Source organism: Dendrobates tinctorius, unplaced genomic scaffold, assembly GCF_039654945.1.
Source record: "Dendrobates tinctorius isolate UK_male_01 unplaced genomic scaffold, ASM3965494v1 ptg000231l, whole genome shotgun sequence".
Classification (NCBI taxonomy): domain Eukaryota; kingdom Metazoa; phylum Chordata; class Amphibia; order Anura; family Dendrobatidae; genus Dendrobates; species Dendrobates tinctorius.
In genome coordinates this window covers 19908430-19932186 of record NW_027361898.1, presented here as the reverse complement: position 1 = coordinate 19932186, position 23757 = coordinate 19908430, and the positions used below count along the sequence as shown (strand labels likewise).

Below are 23757 nucleotides of genomic sequence, written 5' to 3'. Positions count from 1 at the left end.
ACTACTGCCAGGCACTCCTTCTCGATGGCCACATAGCTTACTTCGCGGGGCAATTGTTTCCGACTCAGGTAAGCTACCGGGTGGTCTTGACCGTCCGGCCCGACTTGGCTCAGCACTGCCCCCAATCCAAACATAGAAGCGTCTGTGTGAAAAAAGAAACGTTTAGTTGGATCAGGTGCGGCCAATACTGGGGTATTTGTGAGGGCGTCCTTTAGCTGGCGGAAGTCTTCCTCACATTCGGGGGTCCAGGTTACCTGGCGGGGAAGGTTCTTATGGGTCAGATCAATGAGGGGCTTGGCTATGCTGCTGTAATTGGGGACAAATTTCCTATAATACCCTGCTGTCCCTAGAAGCGCCATGACCTGTGTTTTAGTGCATGGGGTGGGACATTTGGCTATGACTTCAATCTTGGCTGGTTCTGGGCGCTGTTTCCCACTTCCCACCCAATGTCCTAAGTACTGAACCTCTGCTTTGCCCACATGACACTTGTTGGGGTTCAAGGTGATTCCGGCCTTGTGGATCCAGTCCAATACTGTCTCTAGGTGATTTAGATACTCATCCCATGTCGCGCTGTAGATGGCGATGTCATCCAGGTAGGCACAAGCATAGTCCTGGAGACCATCCAGAAGCCGATCAGCCAGCCTTTGGAAGGTCGCAGGGGCATTCTTCATCCTGAATGGCATAACTCGAAACTGGAATAAGCCGAACGGGGTGACAAATGCAGACTTGGAAATAGCGTCAGGACTTAGGGGGATCTGACAATAGCCTTTGCATAGATTGATGGTGGTCAAATACTTTGCCCCCGCCAGCCAGTCTAAGAACTCATCCACACGCGGCATGGGATACGCATGCATCACCGTTTTCTCATTTAGCTTGCGATAGTCTACACAAAACCGTGTAGTCCCATCCTTCTTGGGCACTAACACTACGGGGGAAGCCCAGGGACTATCTGACTCTTCAATGACCCCTAAACGCAACATCTCTTGTATCTCTTGTCGCATCCCTTCTCGTACAGACTCAGGGACGCGGAAGGGGGGTTGTCTCGGGGGGTCTGATCCTGGGTCTCAACCTTGTGTTGTGCCAGGCGTGTGTATCCCGGTCTCTCTGAAAACATCCTCTGTCGCTTCCTCAACAACTCCTCTGCCTGCTGTCTCTCCCGGGGGAGGTTTTCTCCCAAGTATACCTGGTCCCATGTTTTAGACTGAGTCCTCTCCCCAAAGACAGGCAAGGGGAGTCCTGCTAAATCCTCTGCTTTGGGTGCACAGATGGCCACTACCTCTGCAGGGCGCTCCCGGTAGGGCTTCAGCATATTCACGTGGAACATGCAGATAACCCTGGGGTCGTCACAATCGGCGACATTGTAGGTGGTTCGGCTTTTTTCCCCACTACCTGGTAGGGCCCCTGCCATGCAGCTTGAACTTGTTCTGCCTAGTTGGTTCTAACACCAGGACCTTCTGTCCTATCTCAAAGGGGCGTTCTCTGGCCCTCCGATCGTACCATACGCGCTGGCACCGTTGGGCCGCCTGCATGTTCCCACGTACAGCCTGAGTCAGCTCCTGTAGGTGGTCCCGGAATTCCAGCACATAGGGCACAATAGGTATCCCTTCTATGGTTCCCTCCCCTTCCCAGTGTTCTCGCACTAAGTCTAGGGGTCCCCTTACCCACCTCCCATATAACAGTTAGAGCGGGGAGAACCCCGTAGATTCTTGGGGCACCTCCCGATAGGCAAACAGGAGGTATGGCAAGAATTTCTCTCAGTCCCTGTAGGTCCTGGTAAAAGTCCCAATGAGTTGTTTTAATGTTCCGTTAAAACGTTCACACAACCCATTGGTTTGCGGGTAGTACGGGGCGCTTCTAATGGACTTTACGCCGCACAGCTTCCACAGTTGGTTGGTTACCTCTGCTGTAAACTGGGTACCCTGGACCGAGATAACCTCCCTGGGAAATCCAACCTGTGAGAAAACCTGGAGCAGGGTAGCCGCCATTGTCTCTGCCAGTATGTTAGGTAATGCAACCACCTCTGGATACCGTGTGGCTTAATCTACCACTGTCAATATATACTTTTTCCCTGATGGACTGGGTTTGGCTAACGGCCCTATCATATCGACTGCTTCTCGGCTAACTGGCTCCTCCACAATGAGGGAGTGTAGTTTGGCCTTGCAGTGATCTCCCCTCTTGCCAATGCGCTGGCAACTGTCACAGGTCTGGCACTACTGACGAACATCATAGGTTACCCCCGGCCAAAAGAAGTTTTGTGTCAGACGATGCCTGGTGCGACTGACGCTGACGTGCCCGGCTAAGGGTATGTTATGAGAGATTCGCAGTAGCTCCTGCCTATATGTCTTGGGAACTACCAGCTGTCATTTTATAGTGGGGCTCGTCCCTGTGTGGCGCTGCTCTGTAACCCGGTAGAGGAGTCCCTGATGCCATACAAACTGTTCCCCTTCCAGTACTCCTCTCCCCTCCTGTGCTTTCCCACGATACCCCTGTAATGAGGGATCCTCAAGAACCTCCCTTTTAAACTCAGCTGGGGTGGCCCAAGAAATGTGACTGGCTATAGGAATACGTGTAGGGATGGGGTGTCTTACCTGGGCCTCCTCTGAGTGTGATTCCGCCTCCGCAGCTCGAGCTTGTCTCCGGGTGGTCACAAGATAGGTCTCAGCCAGAGGGGCGACCGAGAATGCAGACAACATGGGCCCCAAGTCATTTCTCAGCAAGACGTCTGCAGGCAAATCCTCCATCAGGCCACCCTCAACAAGGCCATCCCCGACTCCCCAGTTCAGGTGAATCCTGGCAGTGGGCAGTCAATGTCTGGCTCCCTCTGCTACACGGACGGCCACTGTCCGGTCCGTCTTCTCTTGGTTCCGGACGAGATGAGGCTTCACAAGGGTCAAAGTTGCGCCGGAATCTCTTAGTCCCTGCATACATTTCCCATTAACCTACACCTCCTTTCGATGCTGTTGTCGATTATATGCCCGGGCTGCCTGCACGGGGTCTACTTCATGCAGCACTTCCTCCATCTCTTTCATCCCCGGATTAGTCATAGCCCCCAATGCCAGGTCAGCTTTGCCCTGGTAGTAGTGTACAGCGGCCCGGTTGACGGTAGCCATTCCCACCTTTAGCCACTGGGTATGCTGAGTCCGGTTGGGACATTGTCTTTACAGGTGGCCCAGCTGATGGCAGGTGTGGCATCGCACCCCAGGGGGATTCTGGTAAGCCGGGGTTTTAGCTGGTCCCCCGACAATCTTCTGTGGTTTAGGGACCTCCAGACCCATGGGAGGGCCCCTAGTGACAGTTTTTGATCCAGACAACTGAGACTTCCTGGCATCATGATGTTCATCGGCCAGACGAGTGGCCTCCTCAAGAGTCATTGGCCGTCTGTCCCGAAGCCATTCTTGTGTCTCGGGGTTAAGTCCAGTAAAGAATCGCTCTAACAAGAAGAGCTGGAGGATGTATTCCTTAGTTGTTGCTTGGCTCCCTTGTACCCACTGTAGCCGTGACCACCGTAGTTTACAGGCCCATTCAGAGTGGGTATCTGTTACCTGTTTTATAAGTCCACGGAACTTTTGGCGGTATGCCTCTGGTGTCATTGCATACAGGGCCAAGATCACTTCTTTGACCCGCTCATAGTCCATACAGTTCTACCGTGCGATAGGCATCTGCTGCCTGGCCTGTCAGCTTGCTGCCAGAACCTGAACCCAATCCTCCGACTTCACTTGATGAAGGGCACACTGCCGCTCAAAGTCATGCAGAAAGCCATCAATGTCTTCCTCTGCCTCTCCCAACTGTCGGAAGGCATTATACTGGATTTTTGTGTGACTTACTACTGACGGTACCTGGGCGGAGGCCAGAGCTCCCCCTGCTCGCTGACTCTCCTCTCTCCGTTCTGCCATCTCCATCTTGGCTAGCTCTATCTTGGTCCGCTCTGCCATCTTTTCCTTCAGATGAGTACGCACATCAGCCATCACCTCTCGTATGATCTCTACTGCAGGGTTTGGGCCATAGAACGCCAGCCTGCTCTTTACCTCCCTCTGGAATTCAGTCTCTTCCACGTTCACATTGGGGGGCGCTGCACTGTCGTGTTCCATGATGGCTGCTATCAAATCCGCTTTTGTTTTGTTGCTGGCGATTAACCCTCGAGCTTCCACAGGTCTTTTAGTGTATTCCTCTTTAACTTCTGGTAGTTGTTTTCCATTCAGTCCTTTACTCCTATAGACGGGGTATCAGATCCCGCTGTCTGCCACCAGTGTAACGTTGTCTTCTGTGCTGTAATATCGCTTCACATTACCACCCCATGTTTCAGGAGGTCCACTCTGCTTTTCCTCACTTCTGAATGAAGGACGCTTACCCGAAAGGCTTTGTAACTATTCACAAGGATCTTTTCACAGATGCTGACAAAAGAAGGTTCTACACGGTTGGTTCTGGTGTTTAGCAGTCACTATCCATTGGTGGCACAGTGGTAGAAGCTGACACTTTCGTGTCTAAGTGTGACTCCACTGTGCCACCAACGGATAGCGACTGCTCTACACCAGAACCAACCGTGTTTTAGCAAAGCAAGCTTACTCAGCTTGTCCAATTCAGTCACAGAAACAGCACAAGGTTCTTCACAAAATATCATCATTCCGTTCCCTGTACTGTCCTTCAGTCCTCCAGGAATATCGCAGGGTCGTACCATCGCCTTCGGTACTGCAGCATCCTGACTGGTCAGACTAACCCACTTCAGGAGTTCCCTGTCCGCTTCGCTTTGGACGTTTAAGGTTGTTCCCACGAAGTTAGCTGCTACCATATTGATGCTGCCCTGTATTCCTCCACCACCGTGTGACTGTCAGCCCATAGGCCCTGGACAACTGGGCTCTTTTGCATGAACATTATGGGACTCAACTATCCTGTCTGGGCTCCCAGCCCCTTCTGCCTGAACCCAGGAAGCTCCCCAAGCTACTCTAAGTTGGCCCCTCCTAACTAACTAAATCCTATTGGTCTAACCTACTCCTATCTTATTCTATTGTGCCTCCCCCTCTAGTGGCTAAATCTAAATCCTACACTTTTCCTATGTCAGTTTAACACATGAACATCAGTACGTTTGTAATATATTAGCATATGCACAGTGTAATAAAATATATATATATATATATATATATATATATATATATATATATATATACACGTATATACATTACACAACACGGCAATTATTATAAAACATAATATACCAACACAAAAGACAAATATACCAACTTCTCAGGGATGTACACAAGGAGTGCAGGGCATTAGATTTGTCCCTCATACCCCTTACACACTACCAATACGTGCCTGTGTTTGTATTACCCAATAAGCGTGCATAGACTTATATACAATAAAGTAATCTGTCATATGATAGGTTTCTCTTTATAATGGAAACCTCACTCTCCATTGAGGGGGAGGACACCTTCCAATAACCACTGGGGATCCATATCCTTTCTACCCATATCTCCTCATTTAGTAGTTCGTAATGCTCACCTAGAAGGAAGTAGTTCCGGGATATTCTGGCATCATTTCCCTGCATCTTACCACCCTACTAAATGAGACGATATGGGTAGAAAGGATATGGATCGCCATATCCATGCATTTGTAGTGCAACGTCAATTACCAATTGGATTGGTTCTCTAATAATCAAAGCACTAGCACTTTATATTAGTAACTGGAGACTATCCACTGATTCTTTCACTCACTAGTATTATGTGTTTTTAAAGAGCGTGTACTTTACATTTTTAAATTAGAATGAAAAGTTAAGTTTAATTTAGGGTCCTTAACCCCTTCACGACATGCATGTCAGGTCTTCCCCTTTGATCTGTGCTCCGGTACTGATCCCACATCTTTTCCGGCACATGTCAGCTGACATGTGCCCCTAACAGCCACAGGTGGAATCACAATTCACCTGTGGTTGTTAACCTGTTAAATGCCGCTGTCAATCTCTGACAGCGGCATTTAAAGCAATTGCGCCGGAAACGCGTCACTAATCCCACCCATCGGCACCTGTGTCACCTGACCGTGGGTGGCCGATGGGTTGGCATGACAACCCGGGGTCTTCAGCAGACCCCTGTGTTTGCCATAGCTGGATAACTATGAGCGCCGCCCAGCGGTCGGTGCTCATAGCAAGTGAGCATTTCTGCTACACAGAGCAGGGCTGCAGCCCTGCTCTATGTAGCACAAGGGATCAGATGATCGCACCCTCCAGTCGTCCGTGGAGACTATTTAAGCAAGTGTAAAGTAAAAAAAAGTTTATAAATATATTAAAAAAATATATAAAAGTTTAAATCACGCCCCATTCTCCCCATTCAAAATAAAACAAAAAAATACACATATTTGGTATTGCCACGTTCAGAATCCTCCGATCTATCAATATATAAAAATAATTAATCCGATCAGTAAACGACACAACGAGGAAAAACGTAAAAATGCCAGAATAATGTTTTTTTATTGCCGCAACATTGCATTAAAATGCATTAACAGGCGATCAAAACATTGTATCTACACCAAAATCATATTAATAAAAGCATCAGCTCGGTGTGCAAAAAATAAGCCCTCACCTGGCCCCAGATCATGAAAAATGAAGGCGCTATGGGTCTCAGAACATTACATAATTTTTTTTGTTAACAAACTTTGGATTTTTTTCACCACTTAAATATAAAAGAACCTATACATGTTTGGTATCTATAAACTCGTATTGACCTGGAGATCATGATGGCAGGTCAGTTTTAGTATTTGGTGAACATGGTAAAAAAAAAAATAGTAGAATTGCATTTTTTTTTTTTTTTTGCAATTTCACCGCACTAGGAATTTTTTTTCCCATTTTCCAGTACACTATATGGAAAAAAACAATGGTGTCATTCAAAAGTACAACTAGTCCCACAAAAACAAGCTCTCACATGGCCATGTTGATGGAAAAATAAAAAAAGGAATGACTCTGGAAAGATGGGGAGCAAAAAATAGAAATGCAAAAACGAAAATGGGCTGCAGCGTGAAGGGGTTAATATGGATCTTTATTTGCCTCTGATAATATATGTGTAGTATATGATAACCCTATGCTGACCTAAAACAGCATTAAATTAGTGTTTTAATAATACACCCATGCATATATACATTTATTAAAAATGTATACAGTACATGGGAGTATCTCTTTCAGACTAAGTATTAAAATGTCTCTGTATTATGAGCATTGTCATGTGTCTTACAACTGGTGCTACATATATATATATATATAAATATTAAAGTTGTTTTTGTTTTGATTGTGTCAATTATGTACTTACAGCTAATATTTATCTTTTTTTATTATTATGATTACATGTATCTTATGGCTGCAATTAGCCTGGAACCTGGCTGTACGTTTTGAGGACTCACCACTAATAATGCAAGACTGCTTTCTTCTTTCCTACAAGGTACAGCTTAGAAAGGGTAATATATGAGTATACCATGAATATATAATTACTTACATTTTCTTTGACAGCTTTCCTTGCCGTGTCCTCGTGACAAGACAGTGTTAGTAGCCCAAAAGTCATGTTTAATAATGGCAGTATCAGTGGACCTTGAAATGGCCAGAAATGCCACTTGCCACTCTGAGAAGGTAAAAAAGTAGTTGATGTCAATGTGTACAATGTAGGAGTGTACCTAGGGAACAGGATGGCGCAATTGTGTTTTACCCTGGAGACCATATCGGTTACATAAGCAGTTTTGCTCACCTGGTAGGGTTGTGTGAGACACAAAACTAAATTGGCATCTCGGGTTGGAACATCCAATGTAATAGTAGAAAATAAACAGCTTTACTAATTCTTGGTGTTTGTTTGAATTTTCTATCGAATCCCCACCAGCAGCTTAGAACATACATTTTTTCATTATTAATGTGTAAGTTTGCATTCTTTTAATGTGCAAGAAGAATCTTTTATTTAAATGCATCAGTATGACACCATAGCTCGTTAATATCTTTTTGTTGGAGATGTGGGTCCACAGATGCTTAGCCATTAGGTCCAAGACTAAGCAGATAAAGCATTTATAATGAAAGGTCTAGAGTAAGTCCTACAGTCTTGGGCTGCCACAGGGATTCATGAGCTGGGTAAAGTTGGTGCAGCTAAAAGAATAAAATAGAATATGGTGGGAAAAACGTTTATAGTTTTACAACTCTTCTTCTATTTTTTTGCTTTGGTTAATGTAAAAGAAAACAAACAAACAAACAGATGTCTAAAGGATCTGTTAAATAAAAATAAATTATGGGATACTTAAAATTATTTTAAAAGGTAAGTTTAGGTTTAGCCCTTGTGAAAACACTTATTTAAAACTACAAGCAAATGAAAAAATGCACAGGTGCATCTCACAAAATTAGAATATCATCAAAAAGTTTATTGATTTCAGTTCTTCAACACAAAAAGTGAAACTCATATATTATATAGAGTCAATACAAACAGAGTGATCTATTTCATGTGTTTATTTCTGTTAATGTTGATGATTATGGCTTACAGCAAATGAAAACCCAAAAGTCACCCAACACCATAAAAAAAAAAGGCAAAAAACTGCTTTATCAATTATCATCATACAACTGAACAAAAAGTGGAATAACACGCGATCAAAAAGACATATGTAAATAAAAATGGTACTGCTGAAAACGTCATCTTGTCCCGCAAAAAACAGAGCAGTATGGCGGCTTATCGGCAGAAAAATAAAAAACCTTTAGCTCTCAGAATGAAGCGATGCAAAAATATTTTTTTCTATAAAATAGTTTTTATTGTGTAAAAGCACCAAAGCTTAAAAAATTATATAAATTAGGTATCGCTGTAATTGTACTGACCCACGTCATTTAGTCTCCATATATCAACAGCGCAGCTGCTTAGTACCCCACAACACAGATATAACAACATATCAGGACTGCATTATAATCAGATCAGTTCAGCACAGCATTATCAGTACTACTTATCAATTAACAACTGACAATTAACAAATCACCAACAAACAAAAGGAGAATAGAAGTAATAAAGAAGGAAAGAAACATAGAAAAAGTATAACAGAGCAGGATCAAGACAATCTGCTTGCAATATTTTCAGTATTAACAAATACTGATCATAACAAACAGAGACAGTAACCCTTGTTGTAGATACAGACAAAGCAAATGGAAAATCATCACACTTCATAATGAAATAAAACAATTGTTAACAGCACTTAAACAAACAGACAATCAAACAAGAGATAAAAAAAGATACTGTATATATACCTTTTTTTACCTGAGGGGTTTTCCCGTTAGAAATCCCCACAAACTGACTCCAGAAAGCCTCTTTTCCCGGAGAGAAAACTGTGTGAGTAACAAATCTACTCACTTACCCGGGATCTGCTTTTCTGTTCAGGACAGAGGCAGTCAATTGTTCAGTCTGAGATGAAAGTCAAAGGGGAATATTTTATCTCGCTGGGGCCCCCAAGTTGTCGGAGAAGGGATTTCTATGTCTCCTCAGGTATATCTATACCTTTGATAACTCTCTTCTCGACCCTCTCCAATCCGGTTTCCGCTCTTTACACTCTACTGAAACTGCCCTCACTAAAGTCTCTAATGATCTACTAACAGCTAAATCAAATGGTCATTACTCCATGCTAATTCTCTTGGATCTCTCTGCAGCATTCAACACTGTGGATCATCAGCTCCTCCTCACTATGCTCCATTCCATTGGCCTCAAGGACACCGTTCACTCCTGGTTCTCCTCCTATCTCTCTGACCGCTCCTTTATTGTATCTTTTGCTGGTTCCTCCTCTCATCTTCCCCTTACTGTTGGGGTTCTTCAAGGATCAGTCCTGGGCCCCCTCCTCTTCTCTTTGTACACTGCCCCTATTGGTCAAACAATCAGTAGATTTGGTTTCCAGTACCATCTCTATGCTGATGACACCCAATTATATGCTTCTTCTCCTCACATCTCGCCTGCCTTTCTAGAAAACACCATTGATTGTCTAAACCCTGTGTCTAAGATCATGTCCTCACTATATCTGAAACTGAACCTGTCAAAGACTGAACTCCTTGTGTTTCCTCCCGCTACTAATGTACCTATACCCGACTTTGCCATGTCCGTGTGTGGTTCCACTATTACTCCCCAGCAACATGCCCACTGTCTTGGGCTCATACTTGACTCCGAGCTTTCCTTTGCCCCCCACATCTGATCACTGGCTCGCTCTTGTTAGCTGCACCTCAAAAACATTTCTAGAATTCAACCTTTTCTTCCTTTTGACTCTGCAAAAACTCTTACTGTTTCTCTTATTCATTCTCGTCTCGACTATTGTAACTCTCTTCTAATCAGTCTCCCTCTTACCAAACTCTCCCCACTCCAATCTGTCTTGAATGCTGCAACCAGGATCATATTCCTCACCAATCGTTACACCAATGCCTCTACCTTGTGCCAGTCATTACACTGGCTACCCTTCCACTCCAGAATTCAGTATAAACTTATTACCCTCACCCACAAAGCTCTCCATGGCTCAGCACCACCCTACATCTCCTCCTTTGTTTCAGTATACCACCCTACCCGCGCCCTCCGTTCTGCTGATGACCTGAGGTTAGCATCCTCAATAATCAGAACCTCCCACTCCCGTCTCCAAGACTTTACACGTGCTGCGCCAATTCTTTGGAATGCACTTCCCAGGACAATATGATTAGTCCCCATTCCCCACAATTTTAAGCGTGCCCTGAAAATGCATTTATTCAGACAGGTCTACCGCCTCAACACATTAACCTAATCTATCCCTGTGTGGCACAGCCATAAGTTTTTCCATAGCCAGGTTCCCCGCATCATGTTCCCACATGCTTTATGCATCCATTAGCCCTTTGTGCCCATACTGTTACACACTTAACATTATGGCTGGTCCATACAATCAGGGCAATTGTTACCACCCACCTTTCGTGTCTACCTTTTTCCTCATAGATTGTAAGCTTGCGAGCAGGGCCCTCATTCCTCTTGGTATTGTCATGTCCGCCATGTCTGTTTTGCCTCATGACCCCTGGAGCGGTGTGCACACGCATCTCATGTCTGCTATGCTGCATGTTCCCTAGAGCAGTGTGCACACTCACCTCATGACTGTTGGGCTGCAAGATGCCTGCGTTTCTGCTCTGCCTTCTGTGATCATCTCTGTGTTCCAAAAACCCCTGATCATGTGACCTTTCCTAGGCTCCAGCGCTGTCTGGTTCTGCAATCATCTCTGCATGTCTGGAACCCTGATCATGTGACCTTTCCCAGCTTCCAATACTGTCTGGTTCTGCAATCATCTCTGCATGTCTGGAATCCCTGGTCATGTGACTGCTCTCTGTGATCCTGGAGGATCTGAACTGGAAGTTCTCCCCTGGTCCTGACCCGGAAGTACTGGTGCAATGGTGCTATATGAGACCGCCTCTCCCTATGGTCAGGGCCTGATTATTGTGTTGCTTCCCTGCATGCATGGCTGCTTGGTCTGCTGGCTCGCTCCCTCTATTCTGTGCCCTTGCACTCTACCCTGTCGTGCGTCTCTGCACACACTCCGTGCTCGTACTCTGCCTCTTGTCTCGTGCCATGTCTTGTGTTGTCTCTCGTGCCATGTTTGTCCTTGCCTTGCTTTGCTTTGTAGTACTTCCACTGTTCTCTGTCTTAGTTTGTTTTGCTATGTCTCGCCTTAGCTATTCTTTGACTTGTAGTACTTCTCATGTTTCTTGCTTCTGCCTGGTTTTCCGTACTCTGTCCTATGGTGCTCTCTTGCACATTTCCATGTCTAGTCCCAAGGTGCTCCCTTGGCCCTCCTCTGGGCTTCGGCCTACTCTCCGCTGCTAGACTCTGTCCTCGCTCTGTCCTGGCTCTGTCTCTGCCTATGTTCCGCTCCGTGTTCTGTACCTTGTCTTGCCTTGTTTCTTGCCTAGTCTTGCCTTGTTCCTTGCCTTGTCCTTGTCTTGAACCTCGGCGTGGGTTCCCCTTGGCCGTCTCCTGTGCCGTGGTAAGTGTCTCGTGTTTGTGTACAGCCGTGTGCACTGGCCAGTGAGGCGAGCCTCCTGCGTGGCTACTAGCACGCAGCCCTTCCTTGAACCCTGGCATGGCTCCTAGCACGCACCCTGCCTTGAACCCTGACCCTGGCGTGTCTCTTTGCATGCGCAGGACTCTGCTTTGTTACCTTGTGCCTTGGCGTGTCTCTATACATGCACCCTGTCTTGTTTGTTACCTTGTGCTTTGGCTTGTCTCTATACACGTACCCTGTCTTGTTTGTTACCTTGTGCCTTGCCATTTCTGTACACATGCACCCTGTCTTGTTTGTTAAGCCTTGAACCTTGGCATATCCCCTACACATGCACCTTGCCTTGCACCTTGCTTTGTACCTTGGCGTGTCCCCTACACACGCACCTAGCCTTGCACCTTACCCTGGACCCTGGTGTGCCCCTATCACGCACCCTGCCTGGAATTCTGCCTTGGACCTCGGCATGTTCCTTAACACACACCATGCCTGGAGATCTGTCGTGCCTCCTTGCCTGAACCCTGGTTTGCCTGCCGGATGCCCGGAACCTGCCGATCACTGCCAGAGATCGTAAGCCTGATGACTGCGGCCTGATGCCAGGAACTGATATCCGCAGCCTGATCATGTCGATCGTTGCCAGCTGTCTGGAGTCCGATGCCATTGTGGCTTTGCCTGTACCCAGGCGTGCCTCCTGGCACGTACCATGCTATGGACCTAGGCGTGCCCACCCACGCACCTTTCCGTGTTTGCTTTCTCACGTTTTTACACTGTATGTGATCCTGAGTTATCCTAATGAAGATACCTTGCACCTACGTCTTGTCTTGTCTTGCTTCCTGCTCATCCTTGTCGTCAGACACTTGCACATAGTGTTCCCCTGAGCCGGCCATCTGGTCCCAGCAGTCGTGGTGGCTCACCCCCTTGGTCTTGCCCCTGACACTCCCTGTATAGGGGGTGGATTAGCACAAGGTCAGCTTGCCCTCTGTGGGTGGGTGCCACGACCCATAGGTTCCACTCAAAAAACGGCTCAGCAGAAGCTGAGTCCATCACAGGTATCTGTTATGATCTATGTGATTATTGTTATGCTGTAATGTCTATTGTCTGTAGAAGTCCCCTTTGAAATCTAAAGTGCTGTGGAATATGTCGGCGCTATAGAAATAAAATGTATTATTATTATTTTACCTTATGGGTACCTATGCAATGAAGCATAATCAGAGAGACAGACTGCACGTTGCCCTTCCAAATAGTCTCCCAAAGTTTATTGACAGCGTAATCTTTTATAGAGCAAGATTACAGGAAATAAGATTACATAACAATTGGCAAAATAAAGAGTGAGTTTACGCAATCATTGGCAAAAAGTTCGGTTATATAACAACTTGTCAGCCATATCCTGGGACACAAGATAAAATTAAATCAAGAATGACAGGAACATGGGGGAGGTATATAGTTCGTGGAACTATATCTTTTAGCTCATTTGGCTTAAAGGATGTATCTTGGCCTGGACATTTTCAGAGAATTCTGAAGAACTGACCACTAGCCAAAAGTATTTAACCATGTAGACAGATGATAATTATACTGGAGTCATGGGTTATGGACTTGTTTTTCTTATATTTTTCTTAACTTTAGGAAACAGAAATTAACCATTTCTTTAACAATCTATTTCATGTGTTTATTTCTGTTAATGTTGATGATTATGGCTTACAGCAAATGAAAACCCAAAAGTCACCCAACACCGTAAAAACTTTTAGTTCTCAGAATAAAGCAATGCAAAAATATTCTTTTCTATAAAATAGTTTTTATTGTGTAAAAGCACCAAAACAAAAAATTATATAAATGAGGTATCGCTGTAATTGTACTGACCCGAAGAATAAAGCTGCCGTACCAATTTTACCACATGCGGAACGGTATAAAAAAAAAATCAATTCCTGAATTGTTGGTTTTTGTTCACTCTGACTCCCAAAAATCGGAATAGAAAGTGATCAAAAAATGTCATGTGCCTAAAAATGGTACCAATAAAAACTTCATCTCGTCCCACAAAAAAACAAGTCCTCACATGACTCTATCGGCCAAAATATGAAAAAATTATAGCTCTCAAAATATGGTGATGCAATAAAAAGTCCTGCCGTGCGCCGAAACAATGGTTTCTCACCACATATGTGGTATCGGCGTACTCAGGAGAAATCGCACAACAAATTTCTCCTGTTACCCTTATAAAAATGCAAAATATGGAGATAAAAAGATTTATTTGGGAAAAATGTGATTTTTTTTTTTTAATTTCCACGGCTCTACCCTATAAACTTCTGTGAAGCACCTGTGGGTTCAAGGTGCTCAATACACATCTAGATAAGTTCCATAGGGGGTCTAGTTTCCAAAATGGTGTCACTTGTGGGGGTTTCCACTGTTTAGGAATATCAGGGGCTCTTCAAACGCGACATGGCGTCCGCTAATTATTCCATCAAATTTTACATACAAAAAAGGCAAATGGCGCGCCCTCCCCTTTGAGTCCTGCCATGCACACAAACAGTAGATTTCCCCCACATATGGGGTATCAGAATGCTCAGGAGAAATTGAACAACAAAATGTACTGTATTGTCCATTTTCTCCTGTTACCCTTGCGAAAGTAAAAAAAAAAAAAATAGGTCTAAATGAAAATTTTTGTTGAAGAAAAAAAATTCCTGTGAAGCACCTGATGGGTTGATAAACTTCTTGAATGTGGTTTTGAGTACCTCAAAGGGTGCAGTTTCTAGAAAGGTGTCACTTTTTGGTATTTTCTGTCATGTACACTCCTCAAAGTCACTTCAACTATGATGTGGTCCCTTAAAAAAAAGATTTTGTAAAATTTGTTGAAAAAATGAGAAATCGCTGGTCAACACTTTTAACCCTTATAACTTCCTAACTAAAAAAAATGTGGTTCCAAAATTGTGTTGATGTAAAGTAGACATGTTGGAAATGTTATTTATTAACTATTTTAATGTAGATAAACTATAGGAAAAGAAAGCACAATAGGGTCTTATCCGGATAAAATGTTAAAGGAAATAGTAGAAATATACTCACCCTTTCCAGGAGAGTTTAAGACATGTAAGATCCGTGGTCAGCCTGCTGCACGTCCAAAGGTCAACTCTGTGACCGCCAAAACTTCAGTTTCTTATGGAGCAAATTCATGGACTTTTAGTGCGCTGCTTGACAAAATGACGAATCCAGGTTGTGATAAAAGATTTAACTATTTATTTCCCAACGCGTTTCGAAGTGTACAGCACTTCTTCCTCAGGGGATGACATATATCAAATATATATATATGTCATACCCTGAGGAAGAAGTGCTGTACACTTTGAAACGAGTTGGGAAATAAATAGTTAAATCTTTTATCATAACCTGGATTCGTCATTTTGTCAAGCAGCGCACTAAAAGTCCATGAATTTGTTCCATAAGAAACTGAAGTTATTAACTATTTTGTGTGATATGACTCTCTGATTTAAGGGCATAAAAATTAAAAGTTGGAAAATTGTGAAATTTTCACCAAATTTAATTTTTTTTTCACAAATAAACGCAAGTCATATCAAAGAAATTTTACCGCTATCATTTAAATACAATATGTCATGACAAAACATTCTCAGAATCAGTGGGATCCATTGAAGCATTCCAGAGTACTTACCTCATAAAGTGACTGGTCAGAAGTGTAAAAATTCTGTACCATCTGAAGTATCGTTAAGCCCCATGAACCTGTTATAGCACTCCCTGACAAATTTTCAGGAGAAAAGGACCAGTTCAGAATTTTTAAAGAGAGTTGTAAATTATTGTTTACTTTGCGCCCCTGGTCATCAGGGAATGAGTCACAGCGGGTGGGAATTATAATGTCACTTTTGCAGGGGGGTCCTCAGACCTGGGCATTTTCCCTACCCTCTCTTGCTCCTGAACATCTTTCGGACACCTTTTTTGACGCTTTAGGACAGATCTATGACGAACCTGACAGGGTCAAGGTGGCAGAGACAAGGATCATGAACCTGACACAGGGGAACCGGACAGTAGAAGACTATTGTACTGAGTTTTGTCAGTGGTCTTCTGAGGTCCTGTGAAATGACGCAGCTCTCAGATGCCAATTTCTCATGGGTCTTTCGGAATCTCTAAGGGACGCTCTGGCTCTACATGCTCCACCTGGTTATTTGGTGGAGGCCATGACCCAGGCTATCTGCATGGATCAGAGGATGCGGGAAAGATGCGAGGTGCATAAAGAGGCTCCATTTTGTCCAACTGGCCCGGTTTGTGCACCTGAGGTGGAACCTATGGACGTTGGTGCTGTCAGCTCAAGGTTTAAGGAGAGGAGACACAGTCAGGAACTTGGACTTTGCCTCTATTTTGGCCAAACTGGACATTTCTTAAAGGATTGCTTGGCATGACCTTCAGCAAACAAGCCGTCTGCAAACGCCTAAGTGTGGGTGATTGTCAAGGAGGTCACTCAGACTTACAGGTACACTTTTAGGGCCCCATCACACATAGCGACTCACCTGCGATCCCGATAAAGCGTCGCTGTGTTCGTTAGTTACCAGCGCTGATGCAGGGAGCTGGTAACTAATGTACACATCGGGTATCCAAGGGATGTGCGTCCCTTAGATACCCGATGTGTACGTTAGTTACCAGCTCCCTGCATCAGCGCGCTGGTAACTAACGTACACATCGGGTATCTAAGGGATGCCCGTCCCTTGGATACCCGATGTGTACGTTAGTTACCAGCAAATCGCTGGTCTCCCGCCTGTCACACGCAGCGATGCGTGCTGGCCAGCGGGAGACCAGCGACCAAAGAAAAGTCCAGAGGTTTCCCAGAGCGATCAGTGATACCGGCAGGGTGGCCGGTCGCTGATCGCTGTCACACACAGCGATCTCGCTGGTGAGATTGCTGTTGTGTCACAAAACTTGTGACTCAGCAGTGATCTCGCTAGCGAGATCGCTATGTGTGATGGGGCCTTTACTCCTCTCATAAGGTGTTATTGAATGTTGAACTTATTTTCCAAGATCAATGTCTGTTCATATTTGCCTTTGTTGACTGGGTATCTGCTGCTAATTTCATAGGTGCAAGACTGGTTCTGAAGTTAGGATTAGGGACAGTTAAGCTAGAAAGCCCTATTTAAATCGTGGCCATTGACAGAACACCATTGCTCAAAAATCTGGTTTGGTTAGTTAGGGTGGATTTCATACTCAAGGTGGGGACTATTCATATGGAATCTATCTCCTGTTATGTTTTGGACAATTTACCTGCTGGAATTGTGTTGGGTATTCCTTGGTTGTGTATGCATAATCCAACTATTGACTGGAATCGGAGAGATATTGTCAAATGGGGTCCTTATTGTGTTGAACACTTAAACCTGTGCATGTTTGTTCCATTAGTCTGGAGGTCTTTCGGAAACCCTGAAAGACTTTGGAGATGTTTTTTTGGAAAAAGAGTCTGAGATATTACCTCCTCACCACCCAATGGCCACAAATGTGAAAAAAAGGACCTACCTTTACGACTGGCAAATCTTGGAACATCATTTACATTCTTAACATATTTAGACTCTCATTTCAATAAATTCAAATGGTTCAAAATCATTTTCCGAATCAGTTGGGAATGGTGCATAACACTGGTCTCTGATTCATCTCTTTTTTTTTTTTCATTCTTTTTAGGGGACACCATTTTCTCTCGAGTTTTAACACTACTTCTTGGCCTACTTTAAACACGTCCATTCTATTATAACCTCTCTCAACAAATGTCTCTGTTATTTGCAACATGTGCTTGTGATGGTCTGCATCGCTGTTACATATTCTGTGAGGTCGTAAGAACTGACTTCTAAGGTTGGATGTTCTTAAAAGGTCCGAGGATCTGTTTGAATGAACATAGATCTGCTATCTGCTAAGATATACAGAGAAAATTGTTGAAAGGGGAAGAGATGGGAAAAACATTTGGAATTGAAAGTGAAAATACCAAAAAAGCATAGTGAGAATAGGGTTGAATAACACTTACTATAAAGAGAGAATGATGTTTGCGACCTTAGATGGTGCATCCTGAAACAGGTCAAGAGTACTGATGAACAAGAAGTGAGATTTAAAAGGAACTTGCAATATTAACCCCTTCCTGATATCAGACGTACTATCCCGTCCATGGGACCCGGGCCCCTATGCCCATGGACGGGATAGTATGTCTAGCGCGATCAGCGGCGCCCACGTGGTGAGCGCCGCTGATCGCGGCCGGGTGTCAGCTGATTATCACAGCTGACACCCGGCACTATGTGTCAGGGGCGGTCACGGACCGCCCCCGACACGTTAACCCCTTGCACACCGCGATCAAACATGATCGCGGTGTACCGGGAGTTAAAGGGAAGCATCGGCAGGGAGGGGGCTCCCTCCGTGCTTCCCTGAGCCCCCACGGCAGCGCAATGTGCAGCGCTGCTGCGGGGGACTCCTTTCCTCCAGGCCCCCGGATCCAAGATGGCGACAGGGGCCTTCGGGGGCCTGGAGGAAGCTGGCTTCCTCAGTGCCTGCAAAGCGCAGGCATGAGGAAGCCTTGTGCACTGCCTGTGACAGATTGCTGATCTGTCACAGTGATCTGTGATGTGACAGATCAGCGATCTGTCACAGGACAGTGATGTCCCACCTGGGACTATGTAATAAAGTAAAAAAAAAATTAAAAAAAGTGTAAAAATAATTTTAAAAAAATCGCCAAATAAATTAGTAAAAAAAAAAAAAATATTCCCCAATAAATTCATTTTTTGAAAATAAAAAAACCCCAAAACAATAAAAGTACACATATTAGGTATCGCCGCGTCCGTAGCGACCCTCCCTATAAAACTGGCCCATTAGTTAACCCCTTTAGCGAACCCCTTAAAAAATAAAAATAAAAAACTAAGCAAAAAATAATGATTTATTATCATACCGCCAAACAAAAAGTGTAATAACGCACGATCAAAAAGACGCATATAAATATCCATGGTACCACTGAAAACGTCATCTTGTCCCGCAAAAAACAAGCCACCACACAGCATCATCAGCGAAAAATTTAAAAAGTTATAGCTCGCAGAATAAAGCGATGCAAAAATAATTATTTTTTATATAAAATAGTTTTCATTGCATAAAACCGACAAAACATAAAAAAAGACCTAAATGAGGTATCGCTGTAACCATACTGACCCGAAGAATAAAACCGCTTCATCAATTTTACCGCACGCGGAACGGTGTAAACGCACTCCCCCAAAAGAAATTCATGAAACGCTGGTTTTTGTTCATTCTGCGTCCCAAAAATCGGAATAAAAAGCGATCAAAAAATGTCACGTGCCCGAAAATGGTACCAATAAAAACGTCAACTCGTCCTGCAAAAAATAAGACCTCACATGACTCGGTGGGTCAAAATACGGAAAAATTATAGCTCTCAATATGTGGTGATGCAAAAACTATTTTTACAATAAAAAGCGTCTTTTAGCGTGCGACAGCTGCCAAAAATAAAAACCGCCATAAATAGTAAATCAAACCCCCCGTTATCACCCCCTTAGTTAGGGAAAAATAATAAAATTAAAAAAATGTATTTATTTCCATTTTTCCATTAGGGCTAGGGTTAGGGCTAGGGCTAGGGTTAGGGCTTGGGTTAGGGCTGAGATTAGGGTTAGGGGTGTGTTGGGGTTCGGGTTGGAGTTAGAATTGGGGGTTTCCACTGTTTGGGCACATCAGGGGCTCTCCAAATGCAACATTGTGTCTGATCTCAATTCCAGCCAATTCTGAGTTGAAAAAGTCATATGGTGCTCCTTCCCTTCCAAGCTCTGCCATGCGCCCAAACAGTGTTTTACCCCCACATGTAGGGTATCAGCCTACTCAGGACAAATTGCAAAACAATTTTTGGGGTCCAATTTCTCCTGTTACCCTTAGGAAAATAAAAAATTGGGGGCAAAAATATCATTTTTGTGGAAAAAAATGATTTTTTTATTTTCACGTCCGAGCGTTATAAACTTCTGTGAAGCACTTGGGGGTTCAAAGTGCTCACCACACATCTAGATAAGTTCCGTGGGGGGGTCTAGTGTCCAAAATGGGATCACTTGTTGGGAGCTTCAATAGTTTAGGTACATCAGGGGCTCTCCAAACGCACATGACACCCGCAGACCGTTCCATCAAAGTCTGCATTCCAAAATGGCACTGCTTCCCTTCCGAGCCCCGACGTGTGTCCATACAGTAGTTTTCTCCCACATATGGGGTGTCAGCATACTCAGGACAAATTGGACAACAACTTTTGCGGTCCAATTTCTCCTGTTACCCTGTCATGTCGGACACTGTTCACACCAGGGTGTCCGGCAGACAGCGGTAATACCCTGTTGGGTATTCTGTTCCAGTCGGGATAGGGTTAACCAGGTTGTCATGCTGGCTGAGGGCTGGGCCACGCCCTTGGTCTTTAAATAGTTCGTCCTGACTATGGGCGTCGCCGACTATAGCTTTAGCCTAGTGCTAGCAATACCGGTCAGCAGTGGTGGTGTTGGAGCGTCTGATATCTGGTGCAGTATATCCCTCAGTGGTTCTTTCTCCAATCTGTTATATATATATTTGGTTGCCCTTGCACATTATTGTATTCCCTTGTGTATTAACTGTGTGGTGTTTCTTTTACCCCTGTCCATACGTATTTGTGGGGTCTGGTGTCTGGTCCCCTCACTGGGTGGAGGGAGGTGGGTTCAGCTTAGGGCTGGACAGGAGACAGGGACAGGGTGGAGGCTCAGGCAGGCACACCTTCAGTGTAAACCCTGGGTAGAGGGACAGACAGGGTTCCCCTAGTCTGAGGGACATCGCAGGGGTCCCGGGGTTTTTGCCTAAAGTAACCTAGGCATACCATGACATTATAGTCAGCCCAAATAATAAAGTGAGAGAAAAAAAAAGGTAGGGAATATAGGGGTTACTTACTATGGATCCTATACTTTCTCTAACCAAGCAGCTGGAGGCTCTATCCATACAGGTCACTGAACTCAGGGGGGCGGTCCAGCAACAAGGTCTGTCAGCTCCTGCAGTACCTGCTGAGGCTGCAGCCAGGGCAGCTGAGCCCAAGTTTCCCCTTCCTGAACGATTTGCTGGTGATCGTGGTAAGTTCACGGTGTTTCGTGAATCATGCAAATTGTATTTCCGTATGCGTCCACATTCCTCAGGTAATGAGGCTCAACGCGTGGGCTTGGTGATTTCTTTGCTGAGTGGTGACCCACAGGCCTGGGCCTTTTCACTCCCTTCAGACTCACCGGCATTTGAATCTGTAGATTTTTTTTTCTCTGCTCTGGGTTTGATCTATGACGATCCGGATAGATTAAACTTAGCAGAGTCTAAGATACGCTCACTGCTACAGGGTGATCGACCAGCTGAGGATTACTGCACGGAATTCCGGCGCTGGGCGGTGGACACGCAGTGGAATGACCCTGCGCTTAGAAGTCAATTTTTGCATGGGGTTTCTGGAAGGGTTAAACAGACTCTCCTAATGTACGAGACTCCCGCCTCTCTGGAGGCTGCGATGGCACTTGTAGTACGCATAGACCGACGTCTCCGTCAGGGGGCGCTGGTTTCGTTGCCTCCGGGAGGTGGGGGAGTGGTCGGTGAGGTTGCCGCGGGTGAATCCGTGGAACCCATGCAGATCGCTGGTATAGCACAGTCACCGAGTAACAAGCCTAAACGTCCTTGGCACAGAAGGCAGGGGCTCTGTTTTTTTTGTGGCAAAGGAGGACATTTTATTAACGCTTGCCCCCTGGTACCTAAGAAGGGCGCGCCGGCGGAAAACTGATAGGCTCAGAGGGTTTGGAGGAGTCTAGTCTGAGCCTTTGTGTATCCTCCGTCATGGTTTCCCAGTGTATGCTCCCTGCTAGGGTGGTACTTGGGGGGCAAATGCTCTCTATTACAGTATTTATTGATAGTGGCTCAGCTGCCAATCTCATTGATGAGAGGTTTGCGCATACAGCGGGATTTCCGGTGGAGAAATTGCCGAACCCCATCCGGGTGGTTACCATCAATGCTTCCCCGTTGTCTCAAGGGGAGATCAGAGTGTGTGTTGGATATACAACTCCACATCGGAGTATTACACTCAGAGCGGGTAACTTGTAAGGTGCTTAGTAACTTACCGGCTCAGATGGTTCTGGGCTTTCCATGGTTGTCAATGCATAATCCTGTTATTGATTGGAAGACCCAGGACATAATTCAGTGGAGCAGGGAGTGTCAGGAGAGGTGCCTGGCTACATGTATTTCCGCTTTGACCCCCAGTATCCCGGAGCCGTTGCTGGACTATGCGGATGTATTTTCTGAGAAGGGTTGTTCAGAACTACCACCGCATCGCCCCTATGACTGTGCTATTAGGTTGAAACCAGGGGCCAAGTTACCTAAAGCTAGAATGTTTAATATCTCAGGTCCCGAGAGGCTAGCTCTCAAGGAATACATTGCGGATAGCCTGAGCAAGGGTCATATTAGACCTTCCTCTTCTCCTCTGGCTGCTGGCTTCTTCTTTGTTAAAAAGAAGGATGGCGGTTTACGCCCGTGTCTGGATTTCAGAGAACTCAACCAGATTACGGTCCGTGATCCTTACCCTATGCCACTTATACCCGATTTATTCAACCAAGTGGTTGGTGCCAGGTGGTTCTCCAAACTGGACCTCAGGGGGGCGTACAATCTTATAAGAGTCCGTCAGGGGGATGAGTGGAAGACGGCGTTCAATACCCCTGAGGGTCACTTTGAGAGTTTGGTAATGCCGTTTGGGTTGACTATGGCACCGGCGGTCTTTCAACACTTCATCAATGATGTCTTCTCTCAGCTGTTGGGGAGGTTCGTTATAATTTATCTTGACGACATTCTCATTTTCTCTCGCGACCATGATACACATATAGAGCATGTTAGACAGGTTCTGCAGTTGCTCAGAGAGAACAGGCTCTATGTCAAGCTTGAAAAATGTGTGTTTTTCGTACAGGAGCTACCGTTCTTGGGTTATATAATCTCCGCCTCAGGTTTTAAGATGGACACCGCAAAGGTGCAGGCGGTACTACATTGGGATCGGCCTGATAATCTTAAGGCGCTTCAGCGATTTCTTGGCTTCTCCAATTACTATAGGAAATTTATTAAGAACTTCTCTATGATTGCCAAACCACTGACTGACATGACTAAGAAGTGTACCGACTTTTCTGACTGGTCTGAGCCTGCGGTACAGGCGTTTGAATTCCTCAAGAATAGTTTTGCCTCAGCGCCCATTCTGGTGCAGCCCGATGTCTCCTTACCGTTTGTCGTGGAGGTGGATGCGTCGGAGGTTGGAGTGGGGGCTGTACTGTCTCAGGGCCCTTCTTGGGCCAAGTTGCATCCGTGTGCCTTCTTCTCCAAGAAGCTGTCGCCTGTGGAGCGTAATTATGATATTGGCAACAGGGAATTATTGGCCATCAAATTGGCATTTGAGGAGTGGCGACACTTCTTGGAGGGGGCTGTTCATCAGATTACTGTGATAACCGACCATAAGAATTTGCTTTATTTAGAATCTGCTAAGCGCCTGTCCTCCAGACAGGCTCGTTGGGCATTATTCTTCACCCGGTTCAACTTCATTGTTACCTATCGACCTGGGTCGAAGAATGTTAAGGCAGACGCTTTATCCAGGTGTTTTCCTGGTGGAGAGTTATGTGAAGAGCCGGTGCCTATTCTCCAAAAGGGTGTGGTGGTATCTGCCATCACGACAGAGATTGAGGCAGAGATTGCGGAGGCTCAGGAGGTGGTACCGCCGGGGTTGCCTGCTAATAAATCTTTTGTGCCGCTACATCTACGCTCTAGAGTGTTGGGCGAACATCA

At 45.2% G+C, this 23757-nt stretch overlaps 1 protein-coding gene across 1 annotated transcript in view; it reads left to right on the top strand.

The window, feature by feature from the left end:
• TEX11 (testis expressed 11) overlaps positions 1-23757 on the top strand; it is a 251091-nt gene that overhangs the window by 168610 nt on the left and 58724 nt on the right. Inside the window, exons 21-22 of the mRNA XM_073555904.1 lie at positions 7345-7415; positions 7484-7600. Of these exons, the coding sequence (XP_073412005.1) occupies positions 7345-7415; positions 7484-7600 (188 nt within the window). The remainder of the gene's footprint in view (positions 1-7344; positions 7416-7483; positions 7601-23757) is intronic.